We start from the raw sequence: 22,061 nt of genomic DNA, 5'->3' as shown, positions 1-22,061 counted from the left end.
CACAGCCTGCAAGCACCAGGCTGGGATTGCTGAAAGCAGCAAGGAATGGCTGCTCCCCGAAAATCTGGAGCTGTTCTGGAGAGTGGCATTTAATGGCATTTCACACCAGCTGTGGGGTTGTCCCAGATCTCCCAGGGAACAGGGACAGGATGAAAGGGAAGAGCCTCAAGATGCACCAGAGGAAGTCAAGATTGGGTATTAGGGAAAATTTCTTCATGGAAAGGTTTGTCCAGCCCTGGCACAGGTGCTCGGGATCTCCATGCCTGGAGGGATTTTAAATCCATGTGGACCTGGGAACTTGAGTCAATGTGGATTCTTTGTTTCCTTTTTTTTTCCTTTTTTTTTTTTTTTTTTTTTTTTGTTAAGGTTGGGATTAAAAGCATGAGATGGAGTTTCTTGTTTGGACTCAGATGTTTATTAGTTCTTATCTATGCTACAGTCTCACAAACCCTGAGTTCTACAGTACTGTATTTTAACAAATTAAAAATGGAGCCCCATCTCTCTCTTTACAAGGCCTTTTAAAGATAAACTGTTTAATTAAGCAATAATATTTAAATTATTTTTACTTTTAACTTAATGACTACTTGTGTCCCACAATGTGGACTTTTTTATCCAATTACATAATATTACCTAAACTTATGAAGAAGAAGGATAAGCTTCTGCTTTAAAACTTCTATCTTGTTTTATATATGTATATAGTTCTACATATATATTTTTTATATATATATATAACTACACTATATATATATTACTACATTATATATATATATTTTTATACTACATTTTAAAACTTTAAGCTCTAAGTTTTTTACTCTGTGATATCACACACTTCTATTCAAACTCCACACCCATAATCTCAGTTCTATCATTTAATTTTGGAAGCTTTTTCTACAGCCTCAGGTCAGTGCAGTGTTCTCTTGGGGGTCAGTTCCTGGCAGCACAGAAAGTCTGAAATTCTCAGCAATTCCCAGGGCTCCAGCAGGGCAGTGCTGGGGGGACAGTTGGCCTGGGTGGTCTTAGAGGGCTTTTCCAACCTGAAGGAATCTTTGCTTCTAAGCTGCAAGGCTGCTAATTCTTTTCTTCCTGCTAGGTGATTAAGTAGAGGTGATTAAATTTTAATTAACCAACACATGATGGCACCGATTGCCCTGCAGGACTCGCCCCCCCTGGAAGCCCAGGTTCCCCCACTGTAATTCCTTTCCCCTGCCCATCCCTCAGACAGGAGGGCTGGCAGGAGGAGCTCTCCAGCCCAGAGTGGGGAGCAGCAGGCACTGACCTCCCAGGAATGTTCATCTGTGGCGCTCATATTTTTTGGGAAAATCCCTTTGCCCAGGATTTTTCTCCTGGGAAGCTGAGAAGCCTCAGGGAAAAAGGAAAACAATATTATTTTATTTGCTTCTCTTGTGTTTTGCTGCTTTGGAATGTGGTTGGAGATTGTTTATCCCACAGGTGATTGTTTTATTGGTTTTATGTGAATTGTTTTCACTTAATGACCAATCAAGGTCAAGCTGTGTCGAGGCTCTGGAAAGAGTAATGAGTTTTCATTAGTATCTTTCTAGCCTTCTGTAGGGCTCCTTTCTGTATAATATAATATAATATAATATAATATAATATAATATAATATAATATAATATATATAATAATATGTTATGTATTTTGTATTATATGTAATTATATATTATGTATACATAATAATAAAATATTATGTGTATTATTTTATATATTAAAACATATATTTTATATATTTTTAATTTATATATATATATATATTATTTTATTATATATATTACATCATAAAATAAGAAATTAGCCTTCTAAGGACATGGAGTCAAATTCCTCATTCCTTCCTTCATCTGGGAACCCCACAAATACAATATTCATCCCTGTTTATTGCAGCTTTTCCCATCTGGCTGCAGCTGCCAAGCTCATCCTCATAGCTCATCCTTGCTGTAACACTCCACAGAGCTGCACAGCTTTGTTCAGTGCCAGTGGAGGGCTGTACACAGCTTTTTAAAGCTTTTCCAGGAGTACAAAATAAAAAATCTTCTGTGAGCATTTGAACACTTTTCTCCAAGAATAAAATCTCTCTTCCCGAGCTGCTCTGCCAGTGAAATCCTGGACCTGCAGGGTGCAGTGTGAAGGAGCAGCCAGCTTCAAACAAATAAATAAAAATAATCCTTGTGTCATCCAGCCTGGACCCTCTCCTCCTTGCTGTGCTTCAGGGAAGGTCAGCAGAGCCCTGAGGCACCAGCAAACCTCACCCTTGTGCTGCTCTGCTGGGATGCTGGAATGTGATCCCTTGGGGAAGGAGCTGTGAGTGCAAGAGGTGCCTTAATGCGGAGCTTGGGCAGCCCCAGGCTGAGCTTGGATTTATTTTATTTATTTATCTCCTCTCCTTAGAGCTTCCCTTCCTCAGAGCTCATCCCCAGCCTGTGGAGAAAAAAAAAAGGGAATTCTGCAGCATGGTCCCTGCAGCTGCTGAGCATCTCAAACACATCCTGGGGATGGAGCTGGGGGAGGTGATGTGTTCATCCCCCTGGCAAAGAGCAGCTGCCAGGGTCACTCCTTATCCTCCTGAGTTCAGCTGCCCCAGAGCCAGCCCCATAACCTGGCTGCATGCCCAGGCTGGACAGGGCAGCTGTGGATCCATGGAAGTTGGCATTTGCTTGGCATGGAGCTCACCAGCTGCCATTTGGAAGCTGGCTTAATTAAAGGCAGGGCATGGAGCTGCCCTCCTGCTTTGAATAATTATGTGTGTTAATTATGATTTTGGGCTGAACGAAGCTTGTTAGAACAGGTTGCCCTGAGAAACTGTGGATTCCCCATCCCTGGAAGTGCCTAAGGACAGGTTGGACAGGGCTTGGAGCAACCTGAGATGGTGCAAGGGAGTGGAACAAGATTCCTTTGGGCTGGAAGGGACCTTAAAAACTTTCTGTGATTCCACACTGCTGTTGCCCAGGTTCTGAAAGGTCTGGAGCTCAGTGTGTGAGTCTGGGCCAGTCCTGGTGACCCTGGTGTCCTTGTCCCCTGCAGGTGGTGCGGGACCAGATCTCGCACTGCACGGTGAAGCTGCGCCAGACCACGGGGCTGATGGAATATTGCCTGGAGGTCATCAAGGAGAACGACCCCAGTGGCTTCCTGCAGGTCAGGCTGGGGCCTGGGGGGTGCTGCAGGGCTGGGGCTGCTCCAGGGGAAATGGCCCCATAAAATCCAGGATCTGCCTCTGATCACCTCCATGTTCACAGCAGGGCAGGAGCAGGGGTGGGGCAGGGACGTTTCTGGAGGAGAGTGTTAGGAAAATTAATCCACAAACACCAGAGGTTATGTCCAAGAAGGAGACAGAGGAGTCCTTTGGCTTTATTTGAATAAAGGGAGAGGCCATGGGGCATTCCCCTGGGATCTCTCACATTTTTGGAGGATGCAGCCTCCTTTTTATCCCAATTTCCCAGCCACATTTCCCTTCTCTCTTTCCCCATTGGCTGAGGTCCTTGAGAGGTTCAGACTCCCCAAAACACCTGATACCAGAGATTCCCTTGTAATGTATAACCCTCCTTTTAATGTTTAATTGATATGGAATTTAGGGGTTTTTCTTCCCCATTCTTTCTTTCATCTTTCAATGTCTAATTTCATTTATCAGCAAACCTGAAGTTTATTTCTAAAGGCAAATATCTTTTTCCATTCAGCAATCAGTGGAATCCTTCCCATTGTTTCTTTTATCTCCCAGTGCTGGTTTTATCAACCAGCAGACCCACAGCTTGTTTGGAAAGACAAATCTGCCATTCCTCTCAAGAGGGCTGCAGCAGGGGGTGGATGGTGCCTCTCTGGAGCAGGGATCACACTGTGCTCCTGGCTCTCCACTGAGACACCAACAGACCAGGCATTCCTGGGCTCCCTTTGCTGTGAGAAATGGATTTGTGAAGGATTCTCAAAAGCTGGCAGAAAGCTCACACAGCCTTGTACACCTGTGTGCAAACTCTGAGATGAGGTGTGCTGGCTTAGGAAGGCCATGGAGTAGAGATGACATTGCTGAGAGAGAGACTGAACTAGAAACAAGTTTCAAACTATGGCCTTACAAAAAGACCAAATATTTTAGAGAATTAGAACTGTGAAAGATGCATTGTGGGGAAAAATAATTAGGTGATGGGGTGAAGTATTAGCAGCATTGTGTGGCAAAAGCTAATAGGCTGAAAAACATTTATAAGGTAATGGGTTGGCTTCTGATAGAATGGTGTTGAGTTTTACATCTCTTGTGTCTCACCCTTCTATGAGACTGATAAGGGAATAAACTCTTTTAAAACACCTCTCAGTGGCCCCATCTCTGTAAAGCTGGGGTTTTCCAACACTTCAGCCCTAAACCCTGCCATTAAATAGCACCCAGCACTCCAGGGCTCCCTCCTCCAGCCCAGCCTGCAGGGAAGAGCGATGCTGGAAACCTCGTGTGACATCCCAGCCTTCAGCCTGGCAGGCAGAGGGACAGGGAGAGCAGGGTGGGGACAAGGCATGGGACACTCCCACGGCAGCTGAGGCTGCTCCTGCCCTGCAGATCTCAGATGCTCTCATCAGGAGGGTGCACATGACCGAGGATCAGTGGGGCAAGGGGACGCTCACCCCCCGCATGACCACGGACTTCGACCTGAACCTGGACAATGCCCCTCTGCTCCAGTCCATCCACCAGCTGGACTTCGTGCAGATGAAAGGTAAGGATCTTTCCAGTGCCTTCCTGCCTGGGTTTGGAAAGCCAGGGGTCTGCAAAGGAAGGCAGGAGACTCCCCTGAAATGGAAAATGTAAAACCCCTCCCTCTGAATTGCTATAAATTTTAAATTAAGGGGCTCTCAGGCAAAAATATGGAAGCAGAAATAACAGTTCTTTAATAGGGAAGAAAAAAAAAAAGGATGAAATAAACAATGCAGTGACCAAACCAACAGTGCCAGAGTCAGAACCCAGCCTGACACCCTGTGGGTCAGGGTGCTGGCACAGCCCCATTGGAATTGTGGCTCAGCCCTCCTGCAGTGCCAGGGGTGGCTCTGCTGGAGCAGGGATCCTGGAGAAGGGTGGAGGCTTCCTCTGCAGATCCAGGGGAAGGAGAGGCAGCTGCTGCTCCTCTGGGCAATCCAGTGCAGAAGCTGTGCTGGTGTTCCAGAATCTCCAGATTATATCCAGGGAGGAATGATTGGCTCCTCCCTCTGGGCTCACATCTCCCAATGGGATGCTGTAGTTCTTATCAGCCATGCAGGGACATTCCATGGCTGTTATCAGCAGGTGTCTCCCCAGAGGGAGGAGTGGGTGTGGAAGAGATAAGGAAAAACTGCCCAATGAACAGAGGACAACTGCCACACAGATGGCAAATAGAAAACAATTTGCTTGGCAATCCAGGACACTTCCCAAAGCTCAGCTCTGCTCCTGCTGGGAGCTGCCAGGCAGCTCGTGCCAGGGGAAGGGCAGAAAAGGAGAGTTTCTCACCTCCTGTGAGAAGTGAATTTGTAGAGAATTCTCAAAGCTTAACAGAAGGCTGACATAGAGTGCATCTGTATGGAAACTTTGAGATGAGAAATGCTGACTTAGAAATGCTATAGAATAAGACAAAGATTGTCAAGAGAAAAATAGAACTAAAAACAAGTTTCAAAGGATGGCTTTGCAAACTAAACTAATTAAACTAAATACTTTGGAGAACTATGAAAGGTGTATTGTAGTGGGACCCACAAGGGGTAATTTTAGATAATTGGCTTTAAGGCATTTACAGCATGGTGTGACAAAAGCTGATAGGCCAAGAAACACTTATAATGTATTGTAATTAGGAAATAGTTGTCTTGTGATTGTGATGGTGTGAACTATAACATCTGTATTGCCCCACCCTTCACATGAGACTGAAAATGGAATAAAAGTTTTGAAAGGCCTCTCAGTTACCCCATCTCTGGGTCAGAAAAGGGCCTAATCCAACAACCTCCCAGCAGAACTGGGCACCCCAGACCCAGAGTTGTGCCCCTTTCTGTGGGTTTTGCATCCCTGGGCCAACCATCTGCTTCCCTGTCTTGGATCCCTGGGCCAGAGCAGGGTGCCAGGGCTTTGGCTTTGCCTGGAAAACCCCTCCTACTGCATTAAAAATTTACTAGTGCATTAAAAAGTGCTCTGACAAAGTTGTCAGTGCATTGAAAAGTGCTCTGCAGGTTGGGACCTCTCTTTTGAGAGCAGCACAAGGCTTTTGCCAAAGCTCTCCTCACATCTCTGTGCTCAGCAGCATCTGTCACAGAGCAGATGTCCCTGCAAACAGAGCCAGGTCACCTAGCCTGTGCTCTGCCCTCCCTCCCTCCCCTCCCTGTTGGTTTAGATCATCATTTTGGCTTTCTATTCTATTCTATTCTATTCTATTCTATTCTATTCCAGTTCTATTTTTCTCTATTTCCTTGCTGTTCCCCATTCCCCCTGTGCTCCTTCTCCTGTCCCACCAAGGGCTGCTGCAGCCCATGGGGAATGAGGGGTTTGGGAAGCCCAGGGAAGCTGCCAGAGCTGCAGAGGGGCTGTGACACAGGGAGGCTCAGGAGGACACTGAGCCTGGCCTGGACCTTCAGCCACCAGCTGCAGCTCTGGCACTGCTCTTCCTCCCCACCACAGCTGCAATTCCTGGCCCAGGAGCTGTCTGCACAGCCCAGGGTGTCTCAGTGGCCAGGGACAGGAAGGATGTTGGCCACACTCTGCTCTGTCACCACAAGGAGCATCCTCAGCTGATGGTGCTGGTGGCAGTGAGGAGCTGCCCGTGCTGGCTCTTCCTTAGCCAGGCTGTTCATCTGAAATGTCAGGAATATTTTTGGATAGCAAACCCAGGGAGGGCTGGATTGCTGTTTCACAGCCCTGTGTTCCTGCCCTCCCTTCCTGCAATTTAGCCCAGAGGGTTATTTTTAATTAATAAGAGCAAATCTGCTGCTGGTTCAGCCGCCCACCCTCCTCTTATCAAATCCCTCCTCCTCCTCCTCCTCCCAGCTCACCCTGTCTGTGGAAATCAGTTGTTGGTTTTGTAGACTTGCAGGAGGTTGGGTTTGCATCCCAAATCTGTACCACAGCACCAGGGGAGAGAGGACAGCACCTGAGGCCTCCACAAAGAGCAGTCCCAAGGCACCCCACACCCTCTGCCAGCCTGGAGGATGCAGCCCAGGAGGTGGAGGAGTCACAGAGGGTGAAAATGCTGAGCAAATCCAGCTTTTTCCCAGGCATCCATGGCTCCTCCCCGTCTTGTCTGGCTTCTCCATGTCTGCTTCCAGTGGCTCTTGTCACTTTGGGCAGTGAGGATGAGGATGGTGGACGAGCAGCTCTTTGAGAGGTGTGTCAGGGGACATCTCCCTGTCACTCTTCCTGTGCTTTTCAGGCTGTGGGACATGTGGAGATGCCCAAACACAGCAGGAAAATCCCTGGCAGTCCTTTCTGCCCCCTGTGCAGCTGATGGCAGCCAAAGTGGATGCTCAGCCCCCCAGTTTTGTTGCAGTGAATTTATTGAAGGGAAGAGCAGGGCTGTAGATAAGAACCAGAACCTGTGGGAGAATTGTCCCAGGTTTGGGACTGGCTGCATGAAAGGTTCAGGCAGCTCAAAACAGACACTTTGTGCTGCCATAATTCCCCAAAATCAATTAGAAAATGGGAATAAAGCAGAAAAGCTTCACCAGGCCGGCAGGGGGGAGGAATTCAGTGGGAGAAAAATCCTTTCTGCTTCCTCCCCTGCCCCTGGAGCTGCCTCCCCTCCCCCAGGGTCGCACTAATTGCACTAATTGGTGATTAGTCTCGTCCCCAGTGCCGGCCCCGCCGATCCTGCAGCTGGAGGAGTGCTGCACCCACAACAACAGCGCCACCCTGTCCTGGAAGCAGCCCCCGCTGTCCACCGTGCAGGTGGAGGGATACATCCTGGAGCTGGACGATGGCAACGGCGGCCAGTTCAGGGTACGCGTCTGGGATCTGGGGGCTCTGCCTCCAGGGACTCCTGCCATGGGATTTGGGAAGGATGTTCTGCCTCCAGGGATTCCTGCCATGGGATTTGGGAAGGATGTTCTGCCCCCAGGGATTCCCTGCCAAATTATCTGGGGAGATGTTCTGCCCCCAGGGATTCCCTGCCAAATTATTTGGGGGGGGTGTTCTGTCTCCAGGCATTCCCTGCCATGGGATTTGGGAAGGATGTTCTGCCTCCAGGGATTCCCTGCCATGGGATTTGGGAAGGATGTTCTGCCTCCAGGGATTCCCTGCCATGGGATTTGGGGGTGTGTTCTGCTTCCAGGGATTCCCTGCCACAGGATTTATGGGGATGTTCTACCCCCAGGGATTCCCTGCCATGGGATTTGGGGGATGTTCTGCCCCCAGGGATTCCCTGCCAAATTATCTGGGGAGATGTTCTGCCTCCAGGGATTCCCTGCCACAGGGTTTGGAGGGATGTTCTGCCTCCAGGGATTCCCAGCCATGGGATTTGGGGGGATGTTCTGTCTCCAGGGATTCCCTGCTAAATTATCTGGGGGGATGTTCTGCCTCTATGGATTCCCTGCCACAGGGTTTGGGGGATGTTCTACCCCCAGGGATTCCCTGCCACAGGGTTTGGAGGGATGTTCTGCCTCCAGGGATTCCTGCCATGGGATTTATGGGGATGTTCTGCCTCCAGGGATTCCCTGCCACAGGATTTGTTCTCATATTTTTTTTTAGGTCCCCTTTTCCCTGCTGGGTTGCCCAGGGAAGCAGATGGTGCAGACACACTGTGGGGTTTTGGGGTACAGGGTGATTTGAGGAGGTGCAAATGCCTTTCCAGTGGCCACCTTGACTTGGAAACTCAATGTTTGAAGCTCTTGTTACCCAGAGCAGCTGTGGCTGTTCCTGGATCCCTGGCAGTGCCCAAGACCAGGTTGGACAGGGCTTGGAGAAGCCTGGGATGGTGAAAGGTGCAACAAAATGGTTTTTAAGGTCCCTTCCAACCCAAACCATTCCTTAAAGTCCATCTTTTTCGGCTGCTGAATATTTCATGCAAGGCATGCTAATTGCCATGAAAGCCTCATGGTTTGCCAGCTGCCAGCAAGCAGAGGTGTTTAAGGCCTGAGGGCTTTTAAATTGCTGTAATTACACAATTAAAATATGATTTTTCTCTGATCCAACACGCCAATAATTATTCTGGCGTGTTCACATCCACGGAGAGCAGGCACAGGACCAGCCCATTGCACTCTGAACTTCCCCACAGTGACTCAGGCACTGCCAGAGCACAGCTGAGGCAAAGGAGAGGTGACAGGGGCGGCACCTGGAGGGAGGGGAGCAGCAGGATGGGTGTGGGGAGAACAAGGTCAGTGCTTGCTGCTGCCAATATTCATGGCCAGTCTCCCACCCATCCCTGCCCTCTGGCACTGGCAGCCATTCCCTGGCTCCTGTCCCTCCAGTCCCTCTCCAGCTCTCCTGGAGCCCCTTCAGGCTCTGGAAGGGGCTCTGAGCTCTCCCTGGAGCCTTCTCCTCTCCCAGCCTGGCTCCAGCCCTTGGAGCAGCTCCATGGCTCCTCTGGACTCTCTCCAGCAGCTCCACGTCCTCCTGATGTTGCACCTCAGATCTGGGGGCAGAGCTCCAGGCTGGGATCCCAGCAGAATCCCCCCTCAGCTCCTGCTGGTGCTGAGCCCAGGGAACAAACCCCATTTTGGTCAGCCTCAGCCCTCCCCAGCCCCCCAGGGATGCCCCAGGGGGGATCCTGTGCCCCACAAGGTGTGCCAGGCTGTTCCCTGTGCTGGTGCTCACAGGGGGCCCAGGAAGAGGGGAGAGATGAGGATCTCACTCCATGTTTCAGAAGGCTGATATATTATATTATATTATATTATATTATATTATATTATATTATATTATATTATTATATATTGTATATATTATATCTATTATATTTATATTTATATGATATATTTAATATATATTAAATATATTATATAAATAAAAATATATTATATTATATTAATAAAGATATATTATTTATATTTATATATCTATTTTTATATATAATATATATTATATATTATATAATATATATATTATAGTACATTATAGTATATTATATTATTTATAGTATATTAATTAATTAATATATTATATTAAAAGTATTTGATCTATTAAAACTATACTAAAAGAATAGAAGAAAGGATTTCATCAGAAGGCTTCAAAGGAAGGGAAGGAATGATAATAAAATCTTGTGACTCTCAGAGAGTCCAAGACAGCTGGGCTGTGATTGGCCATTAATTAAAAACAACCACAGAGACCAATCTCAGATGCCCCTGTTGCATTCCACAGTACAGATAACCACTGTTTGCATTTTGTTCCTGAGGCCTCTCAGCTGCTCAGGACAAAAACTCCTAAGGAAAGGATTTTTCATGAAAGATGTCAGCGCCATTCCCCATCCCTGGCACTGACAGGAGCCTTTTCTTGCAGGAGGTGTACGTGGGCAAGGAGACCATGTGCACAGTGGATGGGCTGCACTTCAACAGCACCTACAGTGCCCGTGTCAAGGCCTTCAACAAGTCAGGAGTCAGCCCCTACAGCAAGACCCTGGTGCTGCAGACTTCCGAGGGTAAGGAACAGCCTGGAGGCGGCTCAGGAGAGCCCAGCCCAGCTCCTGCAGCCCTCCCTGAGCCACCCCTGCAGCAGCACCAGCACTGACCTGGGGCACAGCTGGGGCAGGAGCCTCCAGCAGAGCCAGGAGCTCCCTCTCAGCCTTTGCCTGTGGCCTCTGGGCAGGCACGGGGGGAGTGTGGAGTGCAGGGACACCCCGAGGTCTGGGAATGATGGGGATCTGACTCCAGGATTCAGAGTGCTGAACAATTGCTGTATTAAGCTATTCTATATTACTAATACTAATATATATATAGTTATTCTATATTATAGAATAGTATTAGTAATATAGAATATATATTCTATATTACTAATACTAATATATTATTAATACAATACTAAATGACATACTAAACAGATACCATACTAAAGAAAACTATACTGAAGTTTTATATTATTCTATACTAAAGAAAAACCCATGACTGTCTGAGCCAGCCAGGACACAGCTTGGAGTGATTGGTTAATTAACATAAACAACCATCACCAGAGTCCAGTTACCAAATCCCTTCAGGTAAACAATCTTCCTGACACATTCCACACCTGCAAAAACAACAGGAGCAGTGAATAGAGATAAGAATTGTTTTCCTCTTCTTCCCTGAGGTTTCCCAGGACAGGTCCTTGGGAAGTTGTGCCTGCTGCTCTCTGTGAAGAGAGGGGTTTAAATTTGGGGAGATGTGAAAGGGAAAGCTTCCACAAAAGGGAAACTCAGATGTTTCCACTGGGCCCATTTAAAGCAAAGCACTGCCAGCATTGCTCCTGAGGGCTGTGCTTGGCTGCACAATGCCATAAGCACAGGATCCAGGCCTGGCAGGACAGCACAGGGAGCAGAGGGGCCATGGAGCAGTGTTTTGGTGTCCTGCTGTCCTTCCAGAGCCAGGGGAGCACAGGAGCCCTGCAGCATCATCTGCATCGCCCCCACACCCACTCAGAATATTAAACAATCCCTTGCAGGCTGCAGGGGGATCTCCCTGCCTGGCTTTAAGTACATTTGTCACACCAGGCACTTAATCCATTGTGGAAAATTGGTTTATTCCTGACGTGCAGGTGGAGAGTGGCAGGGCTGGCTCCGAGGTGGGAGTGGGGAGGTGCAGCTGTGGAGGAAGGGATCAGCCCCACCAGCACGTCTGCTGCCCCACAGCCAGGCACAAAACCCTTCTTTGGGAGCTCTCCACGCTTGCTGCAATCCCTTTTCCTTGCTCTCAGACGAAAATCTCTCTTTTCCAAACCGTGTGAGGGTTTTTCACAGCAGCATCCAGCTGGCTGGCAGCTGGGATCAGAAGGGAGCACACACAGCTTGTGGGGCTGCTGAGGGGGTGGAAGGAAGGGGAGAGCCACAGAGCAGCCCTGGGGGCTTTCAGCAAGGAGAAAAATGGGATTTTTGCTGAAGAAATAGAAGACAAAAGCAGAGCAAGCTTGTTTCTGTTAGAGAAATTAAGCTAGTTTCTCTTGCTGCCTGCAGATCACCATTCCAGTTTGGAAAGGGCAGGTCAGCAAGGAATGGGATTCATTCAGAGCTAGAGCAGACAGCAAAACTGTGACAAACTTGTCCCAGGAGAGGCAGGGAGGTCACAGCACAGCACAGAGGCCTTGGCACATCTGTCAGAGACACCTCAGTGCCTGTTTGCAAACTGAGCACCAGCAGCAAAGGAGCTGCAGAAGTTCCTCTGGAGATCCAGGGAGGGGACAAGCTGCATCCAGCCCCGTGCCAGGCTGGCCAGGATTGCTCCCAAAACCTGAAGGTCAACAGCTCCCACTCCAGCCTTAGCAGGAGACAGCAGAGCTTTGACTTCTCATCTCCTTCGTGCCTCACACGACACATTTGAGGCACAATTTCCTCATCAAAACCAGCTGGGCTTTAAGTTGTCCCAGCCAGGAGTTCACAGGGTCCTCTCTATGATCTTCCCAGCTTTGATTTCCTCTCAGAGGTGTTCTCACCTTGAGCCAAGCTCCAAAATACAGAGGAATCTGGGAGAAAAGAGCTGCTTGTGGCCCCAGCAGGGCTGTGCTCGGGCTGTGCCACCAAGGAGAAGTTCCATCTCCTTGGCTGCATTCATTCAGCCTTTTCACTTGAATGAGCTCTTGCATTTGTTATTCCAGCACAAAAAAAAAAAAAAAAGGCAGGGAGAGAAAGTCAAACGGGCCTGGAGCATTTTGTGCTCTTAGAGGCTGCCTGAGCTCTTTTGGATTGAAAGGGAAATAAATCACATCTGTGTGTGCAGCTTCCGGATATCCCAGTGACTGTGAATGGAGCACATCACAGCCCTGGCTTAGGCTTTTATTCCTGCCTTTTACAGCACCATCAGCCCTTCTTAAGAGCTATTTTGTCTGAAGTAGGCTTAGCTTTTCCCTTCAGCCAAGCTCTGCAGCTTCCTGCAAAGTGGTTGTGTGGGAAGAGAGGACAAAAAAGGGACAGGCTCGATGTGAAGAGAGAATCTCTCTGAACGTGGCTGGGAGGAACTCTGGTATTGAAGAGCTGGTTTATAGCTCTGGCCCATGAGATGTTCATCTGCAGCCTGTGCAAGGGAACTGAAGCCTCTCTTCTTCTTTCTATGAGCAGAGGGTAGTGGGGAGCAAAAGGTCTTGCAGGGTTCAGCATCTGAAGAGAACCAGGATGAGAAGAAGGGGACGTGCCTGGGGCTCTGCAGGTGCTGCCTCTGTCAACAGCCACAGCAGCCAGGTGGAAAATCCCATGGGAAGGCAGGAATCTGCAGCAGGAGCATCTTCCCAGCCCATGGGAGAGGCAGCTTCTGCTCATCCCTGAGGAAGCTATGGCAGGTCACCCTCCAGAGCTGGTTCTTGGTGCCAGCAGCAGGACAAGGTCTGAGCTCCTGAGCCCTTCCCCTGTGCTGGGGCTTCCCAGGGGTGAAGATCCCTGTCACCAGCACAGCCAAGGGGCAGCAAGGGTGGAAGGTGCCATCCTTCCCTTGGGCTGTGTCCCCTCCTGAGCTGGTTTGGGGCTGTTCCACACAATCCCTGCGAGTGTCTCTTGCTCTCTCACATCTTAGCCCAAGGCTCTGCCTTAACCTCTGTTTCTCCAGCACCTGAATGAAGCTCAGCTGTGTGCTGGGAAGTGAGTCTGGAAGAAAAAGGTGACCTAGGGCACAGACATGGCCCAAAGCTTGGCTGGTGGCAGCCCTGCTTGGCTGCCCTGGGGTCTCTCCCAGCCTCCTCCTCCTCCTCCCTGAGCTGGGCAGCCCTGCTCTCCTGGTTTTCCCTCATCCAGCAGATTTCCCTGCCTCTAGCCAGACTCCTGCTGACCTCTTTCCATGCTCTGGATGTCAGGATGAAGGACCAGCTCACTCCAGGTGGAGATGGAGAAATGGAGCTCAGCAGTGCCTCCCAGGCTTCTCTCCAGGCACAGAGCTTCCTCCTCCCTTCCCCAGCCAAGCCAAGCACCAGAACCTTTTCTTTCAAGCCCAGCTCCTCATCTGGAGCCCAACTTTAAATTCCTGACCATCCATGGAGTGACCCTGAGCAGCAAGCAGGGCTTTTTAACCAGCAGCTTTTGGAAAGGGTGAGCAACCCCAGGGGGATCAGCCCCAGGGAGCTACAGGGATGTGAGGGGCTGATAGGGAGAGCCATGAGCACAGCTACTCGTGGTAGTAGCTCCTCTCACTCTTGGTAGGGTTAGAAGCTAAACTAATAAACAAACTTTGAGCTCTGTTTATTGGCTGTTGTGCAATAATTTATCTCCTCTGACCCCACTGACCCCCTTTGCTTCCACAGCCTGGGCCACAGCAGCAGCGAGTTGCAGAAGTTACAACCCACCATGCAAAGAAATGTTCCCTTTTTATCTGTTTTAACAATTCCCAGCTCAATCCATACTCACAGCAGAGCTGGGAAGGCTGGGGGATGCAGTGTGAGCGTGTGGATGGTGGATTCTACATTTTCATGTTAACACAATCCTGGAAGAGGTTAGGGAAGAAACTGTGGGAGGTGACTGTGGTAGCAGGGAACAGAGACCAATGACCCAAGAGGTTCCCTCTGCTCTGACGTTTTTGCTGTGAATGCCACAGGTTAAATTCTTGCTGTAAGGCTCAGATGTGTTTTGACAGGTACAAAGGGATACCAAGAACACAACCTCCCGAACAACCCTTGAGTAAGGTGGGTGCTTGGTGGTTCTTAGGGTGATGGAGCTTAGCACAGCCCTGCAAAATGTCACCAGCTGGGTTTGCCACCCCTGGGAAAAGGTTTGGGATGTGTTAAAGCACGATGGGACGTGTGCATGGTAACCTGTGAATTCTTTTAGGTGCATTACTGTGAAGAGATGCAGAACCCTCCCCCCTTTACAGAAAACCAGTTGAATTTGTCACGGGGACACTTTGGAAGATGAACATGTTTTCCTTGCTGTCAGGCTGCCCTCAAGGGTCTCTCTGGGCTGCCCAGCACCTGTCACAGGAGCAGGCTCCATGCTCTGCCCTGAGCTGGGGCTGGGGCTGGGGAGTGAGAGATCCCCAGAGGCACAGGGATCTCTCAGAGCTGTTTTCTGCTCTCTGCCCAGCAGAGAGCCCATGTCTGATGTGCAGTTTGCCTTGATCTTACGTTTAGACACGCAGTCAGAAGAGCAGACCCTCCCTTTTCCAGTGCCTTTGGAAAGATCGCAGCTTCGTAGAATGAGTCCTTTCTCCTCCACCCTTAACCTGCAACCCAGCTTCTCGGGGAGATCCTACTTTGAGCTAAGATCTTCGGCCCACCAGCTGAGCTTGCATTCTTCCTTACAGTCCCTGAATTCAGCCGGTGAGCTGAGCACCTCTGGCCTTGCCTCTTGGTCTGTGCTTCTGGGCATCTCCAAACTCTCTGTTTGTTCTGTTCTGTCGTGTTTGTTTTTGCCATGACATGCAGATGGCAGTGGGAATTCTTTCTGTTTGTCAGTGGCCTGCTCCTGCCGCCCAGGGGGGTCAGTGGTGTGCTTCTCCTGGGGTGTTTCAGGTGTGGGCTGATGGAGCAGCACAGTCATTCCTTACCTGGGTGCTGCTCTTGGTGAGGCTGAGCCCTTTGGTGATCATAAATCCCTGAATGGTTTGGGTTAGAAGGGACCTTAAAGCTCATCCACTTCCAACCTCCTGATATGGGCAGGGACACTTTCCTCTGGAAGATTCCTCATTTCTGGTTTGTGTTGAGCTTGTGTCAAGGGTTAATCAGAAAAGACATTCCCTGGGTGAAACCTGTGGGAATATCCCCATGCTTTCCTTTCTGAGCACAACCAGGAAACGCAGCCTCTGCTGGGAGATATGGTCTGTGAAATGAGTTTGGTTTATTAAATCTAGACCCCTCTTAGGAAAGAAGCAAGTCTGGATGCAGGCTCTGGCTTGTTGCTCAGAGAGACTGAGGACTCCCCATCCCTGGAAGTGTCTGTCCCAGGCCAGGTTGGAGCAGCCTGGGATAGTGGAAGGTGTCCCTGCCCACAGCAGGGGTGTGGAATGAGGTGATTTGTGTCCCCTCCGACCCAAACCAGTTTGGGATTCTGTGATTCCAGCTCACAGCCCGACTTAGGGCCTGGAGACGTGGGCTCTTTTCTGCTCAGCTTTGAGCACTGGGCTCAGCTTTTCCAAACTCAGATGTGCCCATCCCAAAGCCCTGCTTCCTGCAGAGCAGAGGACACCACCCCTGTGATGCCTCTGTGGCCTGGCAGCCCCACACGAGCTCAGATCCGTGTGCCCGGAATCGTGGCTGTGCTGGGATGGAGGCAGGTCAGGCAGAGTGAGGGATGGATTTGGGCAGCCAGAAAGGAGCCACAGGCACAGGCATCTCTCAGAGCTGTTTTCTAACCAATCTTTGCACATCTTCTGTTGCTAAAGATCCTGGGCCCTGATTCTTCCACCACTCTGGATGTACACCACTCCAAAGGCGTTCATTCCCGGCTTGCTCCGGTGGAAGCCCTGGAAGAATGGGGGCCCCCGATTGTTTGACTTCCATCCCATAACACGGAATGAGGAATGCTGCAGCATGACCCTTGCCAGAATAACCAGGGTGGGGGGGAGGACCCTGCAAACTTTCTTTTCTTTGTGCTTTTTATGTTTGATTTCTCATCGCGCTGCTGTGAGCTGATGGCTTCCAACGCTGTTTTGTTACGGACGTTCCTTCCTTTGTGTCCGGGGTTCCGGGACCCTCCCGTGCTGCCCGTGAGCCAAACCCATGCGTGCACCTTGGACCTTCTGCAGCCCCACTCTGGGGTGGGGGAACAGGGAAAAACGGGGTCCTGACAGCCAAAACAGGGTCTGTGTGTCCCTCATGAGAGCTTTGGAGCACAGCGATGCGCGGAGCCCTGGAGAAGCGGTGTTGGAGTCGGGACACGGGGCAGGATTCATTAAAGCAGCCTCAGGAGGAGCCTCTTGGCACAGCACGGAGCACAACCACAGCCAGGTGCCTTCCCACCAACACCCAGGGCAGGAGGGGGGAACCAGGCACAGAGCTGGGCAGGGGTGGCCCTAAAATCCAGCGCCCTTGGTGAGTGCTGCCCCACACAGGGCTTATGTTGGTGGCTCCTCCTGGTGAGGATGAGCTCCTGGATCAGGACAATCCCCTAGGTCAGCACAAGCCCCTAGGTCAGCACAAGCTCCTGGACCAGGACAAGCTCCTGGATCAAGACAAGCCCCTAGGTCAGGAAAAACTCCTGGAACAGGACAAGCTCCTAGGTCAGAACAAGCTCCTGGATCAAGGCAAGCTCCTGGATTAGGACAAGCTTCTAGGTAAGAAAAAACTGGATTAGGACAAGCCCCTAGGTCAGGAAAAACTCCTGAATCAGGACAAGCCCCTAGGTCTGGACAAGCTCCTGGATCAGTCCCTGGCTCCCATGAGGTGCTTGCAGCCAGCAATCAGGCACAGGAGCATGAAGGGCACCTGACACATCCTGCCCTTGCAGCTGATGAAGGTACAGCCCTTTGGGGTCTGAGGCAGGTGCCAGCCCCTGGGCATCTCCATTCCAGCTCCATTCCACCCCACACCCATCAGGAGCTGCCTTTTCCTCAATCCCTGTCCTTCAAGAAGTGTTTTTTCAGTCAGTTTAGAGAATCCTTACCAAGCAGCCAAGATACTCCACCAAGGCTAAAATTTCCTGCCTTTTTTCTGAGAAAAGCAGAATAATTTGGCATCCTGAGCAGTCAGACTTTATACAGTCCACACTCAAGGCTGTGTTTGCCACCCCTCTCCGTGCCCTCTGGCTTTTAATGAATCAGGCCTCCCGTGGCTGCTGGATGCTTAATTAACAATGAAATGCTCAGAGTGTTTGTCAGGAGGTTGTTGTTCCTCAGCTGTGATGTGTGAAATGTAGTATCTCTTTATAGGATGCAATTTTGACTCACAAGGATCGCCTTACTCCCAATTAGGCAAGTATCTTAATTACAATTAACTGGCACCTACTGCCTGTTGCTTCATTCTTTTTATTCTTTTTGCTTTTTTATCTTTTCTTTGGCGACTGAACAGTGTTTCTCGCTCGTACCCTGCTTGCAGAGCACTCCTGGATGTGACAGAATCATGGAATTGTTGAGGTTGGAAAAGCCCTCTAAAACTGAGTCTAACTATTCCCCAGCAGTGCCGAGGCCATGTCCCCAAGTGCCACGTCCACACAGCTTTTAAATCCCTCCAAGAATGGGAACTCCACCACTGCCCTGAGCAGGTGGCAAATTTGGAGAAGTTATGGTGGCTGGATGATGTAAAGGCATTTTGGTTTTCCCCCAAATGGTTTTAAAGAGAAGCCTGAGGTCAGTGCTCTGGAAGTGGCCCTGTAATTGGGAACTGATTCTTCTGCTCTCCTCCTCTTTAAAATTGAAAGAGGGCAGGGTTAGATTGGATATTAGGAAGGAATTCAGGCTGTGAGGGTAGGGAGGCCCTGGAATAGAATTCCCAGAGCAGCTGTGGCTGCCCCTGGATCCCTGGAAGTGTCCAAGGCCAGCTTGGAGCAACCTGGGCTAGTGGAAGTTGTCCCTGCCCTTGGCAGTGGGTGGAACAGGATGAATTTTGAGGTTCCTTCCAACCCAAAGCACTCCATGATTCTCAGTACATATCCCTGCTCATTAAGGCACTTGAACATGGGCCAAATGCCCTGAATGCAATTAGCCCCTTTGCAGCTAATTAAAGCAAGGTGGCTGCCGCTTGCCTGTCCTCTTCAGGCTGTCTGCAGGGCCAGTCCTGCTCATTCCCCTGGGAGAAGGAGCCCGCAGCCCTGTGGGATTCCCTCCTCACCCTGCTCCCTCTCACAGCCCCAGCCCATCCTCGCGCCTCTCGCCCCACCTTGATGCACAATGCCAACAGGTCCGTGCTCTGGCTGGAATCACAGACAAGCAGGAATGGTTTCTCCTTCTCTCTCCTACCCAACCTGACGTGCTGTTTTCTCTCCTGCATGCCTTTCCCTGGGGATGACCACAGTTGACATTAAAAAAATGGTGGCAGGTACGGCACCCCCGTGCGCAGCGCGGGGAGCGCGGGGCGGCCGCGTGCATGGCAGCTGTCCTGTGGAACCTTCCAATAAACCAGAGTCAATCAGTCTCACACGAGTGGTTTTGTTTTTCAAGCCGCCAGAGTGTTTTGTTGGATGTGTCAGTTCACATTTTCAGCTGGAGGAAACCACCTGGGGAACCGGGCTGGTGGCTTGTGAATGACTCCCTGTCCGTCTGTCTTGTCGAGGACGTGACGCTGTGTCTGTCAGATTTGCAGTAACCAAGTCCTGTGCATTTAAACCAGCAGCCCTACGGAATCCTGGAGGTTTTGGGGCATTTTCCAGCCTTCCCTTGAGTTCTTGTCTTAGGTGTGGCTCGTTGCTTGGCAGGGAGGTTCCTTTGTGTGACTCAGTGAATGAAGACCTTTGTGTGTGCTTTTGGTTCCCACAAACAGCCCTTAAATACACACACAGAGTTTATCTGCTGATCCTCAGTTCCCTTCCCACACTGACCTGACTCTGCAAACTGATAACACTCGGTCCTGAGAGTAAGTTACATTCCAGGCCAGGCTGGACAGGGCTTGGAGCAACCTGGGATAGTGGAAGGTGTCCCTGCCGTGGCAGGGGTTGGAATAAGATGGGCTTTAAAATCCCTTCCAACCCAAACCCTTCCACAATTCCATAATTCTGTTAGAGCCCGGAGACCTGGTGAGGATCACATCTCCTGCGAGGCCCAAATTTTAGGAGGCCTTGAGGATCCTGCAGGCTCACGAGCTGAGACATTGGCAACCATGGAGCAGCAAGAGCGAAACTCCTCCAAGTCCTGGCCATAAAACCTCAGGCACACTGGCAGCTGCAGCCACAGGAGCTCAGAGCATCCCTCCGTGGTGGAAGTTGTCCCTCCCTGGTGGAAGTTGTCCCTCCGTGGTGGAAGCTCCGTGTCCTGCATGCAGCATGCCCCGTCCGTGTCGCTCCCCGCGTCCCCGGCGCGTCCCCACCGCGCTAACCCCGTCTTGTTTGTGTGTTCCAGTTGCTTGGTTTTCTTTCGACCCCTCCTCTGCCCACGCTGACATCATCTTTTCCAATGACAACCTGACTGTCACCTGCAACAGCTACGATGACAGGGTGGTGCTGGGCAAAACGGGCTTTTCCAAAGGGCTCCACTACTGGGAGCTGTCCATCGATCGCTACGACAACCACCCCGACCCGGCCTTTGGCGTGGCTCGCATCGACGTCCTCAAGGATGCCATGCTGGGCAAGGACGACAAGGCCTGGGCCATGTACGTGGACAACAACCGCAGCTGGTTCATGCACAACAACTCCCACACCAACAGGTAGGTGGGTGGGTGTGGGGTTGCATTTTAGTTCAGTGGTTTGCTCTGTCTCACCCCTCGAAAATGTAGCGGTTATTCCAAGCCTGGGATCCTCTCCCCTGAAGTGTCATGGATCTGTAATCCCGTTGGCCCAAGGCTTATTCCATGCCCACTTTGAATCTCCCTGTTAAGCTCTGGGGGGAGACCATAGACTCTCTCTTGGCCCTTTTCTCCCCAGGCTCTCCCTCTCTCCCCCTGCCTTCCCTTTTCTCCCTTCTCTCTCACAAACCATGCTGCTCCTGGGGGTGGGACCCCCAAAAAACCCTCATCGAATTAGCACCCTCAGAAGCTGTGTGGAGTCTCCTTGCCTGCCTGCTGCTACCAGGGAACACACAGCTTAGGGGGCCCCCAGGGATCCCCCCAAACCAACTGCATCAGGCAGGGACAGGGGCTTCCCCCCACACCACAGCCCAAAGAGCCTGTGGCTTTGAGTGGCACCTACAAGAGTTCACTGGGTGGGTGACATCAATCCTGGTCATCTCTGTTGGAGGATGTGCCCTTCCCCAAGTGGGAATCAAGCCCTGCCTGCTTGGTGCTGCCTTGTTCCAGTGTTCCTTCCCTGCCTGCCACCACTTTTTCCCTGCTGACTCTTTCTGTTGGCATCCCCTTCCCAGTAACAGCCAAATCCTTGCAACTCCTGCAGCAACATTTGCCTTGATTCCTGAGCCACTGCTCGCGTTCCACATGGGACTGGGGACTTTGTTTGGGGAGAGCCTGGGGTCACCTTCCTGCAGGCCTTTCCCTGATGCATCAGCAGGTTTTGGTGTGGCTTTGCTCCACAGTTCCACCTGCTTTCCCCCGTGGTTGTGTCGCTGTAGCTGCTCTCAGGGTGGTGGAGGGTGGAGGAGGAGGTTCCCAGGGAAGGATGAGCATGGCTGGGATGGGAGCAGGTCATGGCCTGGCTGCTGGGTGAGCTGTGGTGTTCACCATCATCAGTCCTTGATCTCCATGGCCTGAGCCAGGAGCACGGGGACCATTGAGCCTTTTCCTCCCACAGAACGGAGGGTGGGATCACGAAAGGCGCCACGGTGGGAGTGCTGCTGGATCTGACCAGGAGGACCCTGACCTTCTCCATCAACGAGGACCAGCAAGGGCCCGTGGCCTTTGAGAACCTGGAGGGCCTCTTCTTCCCCGCCGTCAGCCTCAACAGGAACGTGCAGGTACGGCTTGGTCGGGCTCTCTGGAGCAGGGTGTGACATTCCCAGCAGTGGGAATGGTGACCTCGCTGTCACACGGCCCCCATGCTGCTGTCACTGCGGTGGTTGCTGCTCAGGAGCAGGAGCAGGAGAGTTCTTGGGCAGCAAGGGTGGCTTGGAAGGAGCTGATCATGCACCCTAAACCACCTGGGAGTCTCCCAAACCAGGACAGGCCTCCCTGTAGCCTCACTGCCTGCTCCAGGTTCTCCCTCAGGGCTGCTGAAGCACCAGGGTTCTCCAGTCCTCCTTGGGGTGGGGTTTGATAACTCCTTTGTGATGCTGCCTCACAAGAGCCTCACCAGCTCCTACAGCTCTCCCAGGTCCTGGCTGGGAGCATCACCAGGGAGAGGGGCACCTTTCAAAGCCTGTTTGCCTCTGGGACATTTCAAACCCCTCTTCTTTCCCTCTCTCCCAAGCTCTCAGCTCTCCTGAACATCCCCAAGCGGTGCCACCATTCCGGTATTTCCATCTTTCATTTCTCTTCTCACTGATCACATCCCTGCTCTCCTCTGTCCCAGGGAATC

The 22,061-nt window shown here is 50.8% G+C and overlaps 1 protein-coding gene across 5 annotated transcripts in view; it reads left to right on the top strand.

The window, feature by feature from the left end:
* The window catches only part of TRIM9 (tripartite motif containing 9), a 74,729-nt gene that overhangs the window by 49,376 nt on the left and 3,292 nt on the right, over positions 1-22,061 (top strand). The window contains exons 4-12 of one of the 5 annotated variants that reach the window (XM_071426071.1): positions 3,034-3,144; positions 4,544-4,697; positions 7,779-7,924; positions 10,415-10,553; positions 15,143-15,331; positions 17,878-17,919; positions 18,959-18,982; positions 19,999-20,302; positions 21,339-21,501. In XM_071426071.1, the coding sequence (XP_071282172.1) occupies positions 3,034-3,144; positions 4,544-4,697; positions 7,779-7,924; positions 10,415-10,553; positions 15,143-15,331; positions 17,878-17,919; positions 18,959-18,982; positions 19,999-20,302; positions 21,339-21,501 (1,272 nt within the window). The other 4 variants (XM_071426070.1, XM_071426073.1, XM_071426072.1 and 1 more) reach the window with 4 other exon arrangements.

This window comes from Agelaius tricolor, unplaced genomic scaffold (genome assembly GCF_023055355.1).
Source record: "Agelaius tricolor isolate 1412-34295 unplaced genomic scaffold, bAgeTri1.0.p SCAF_5, whole genome shotgun sequence".
In the NCBI taxonomy this organism is placed as follows: domain Eukaryota; kingdom Metazoa; phylum Chordata; class Aves; order Passeriformes; family Icteridae; genus Agelaius; species Agelaius tricolor.
This window is presented reverse-complemented; position numbering and strand designations above follow the sequence as displayed.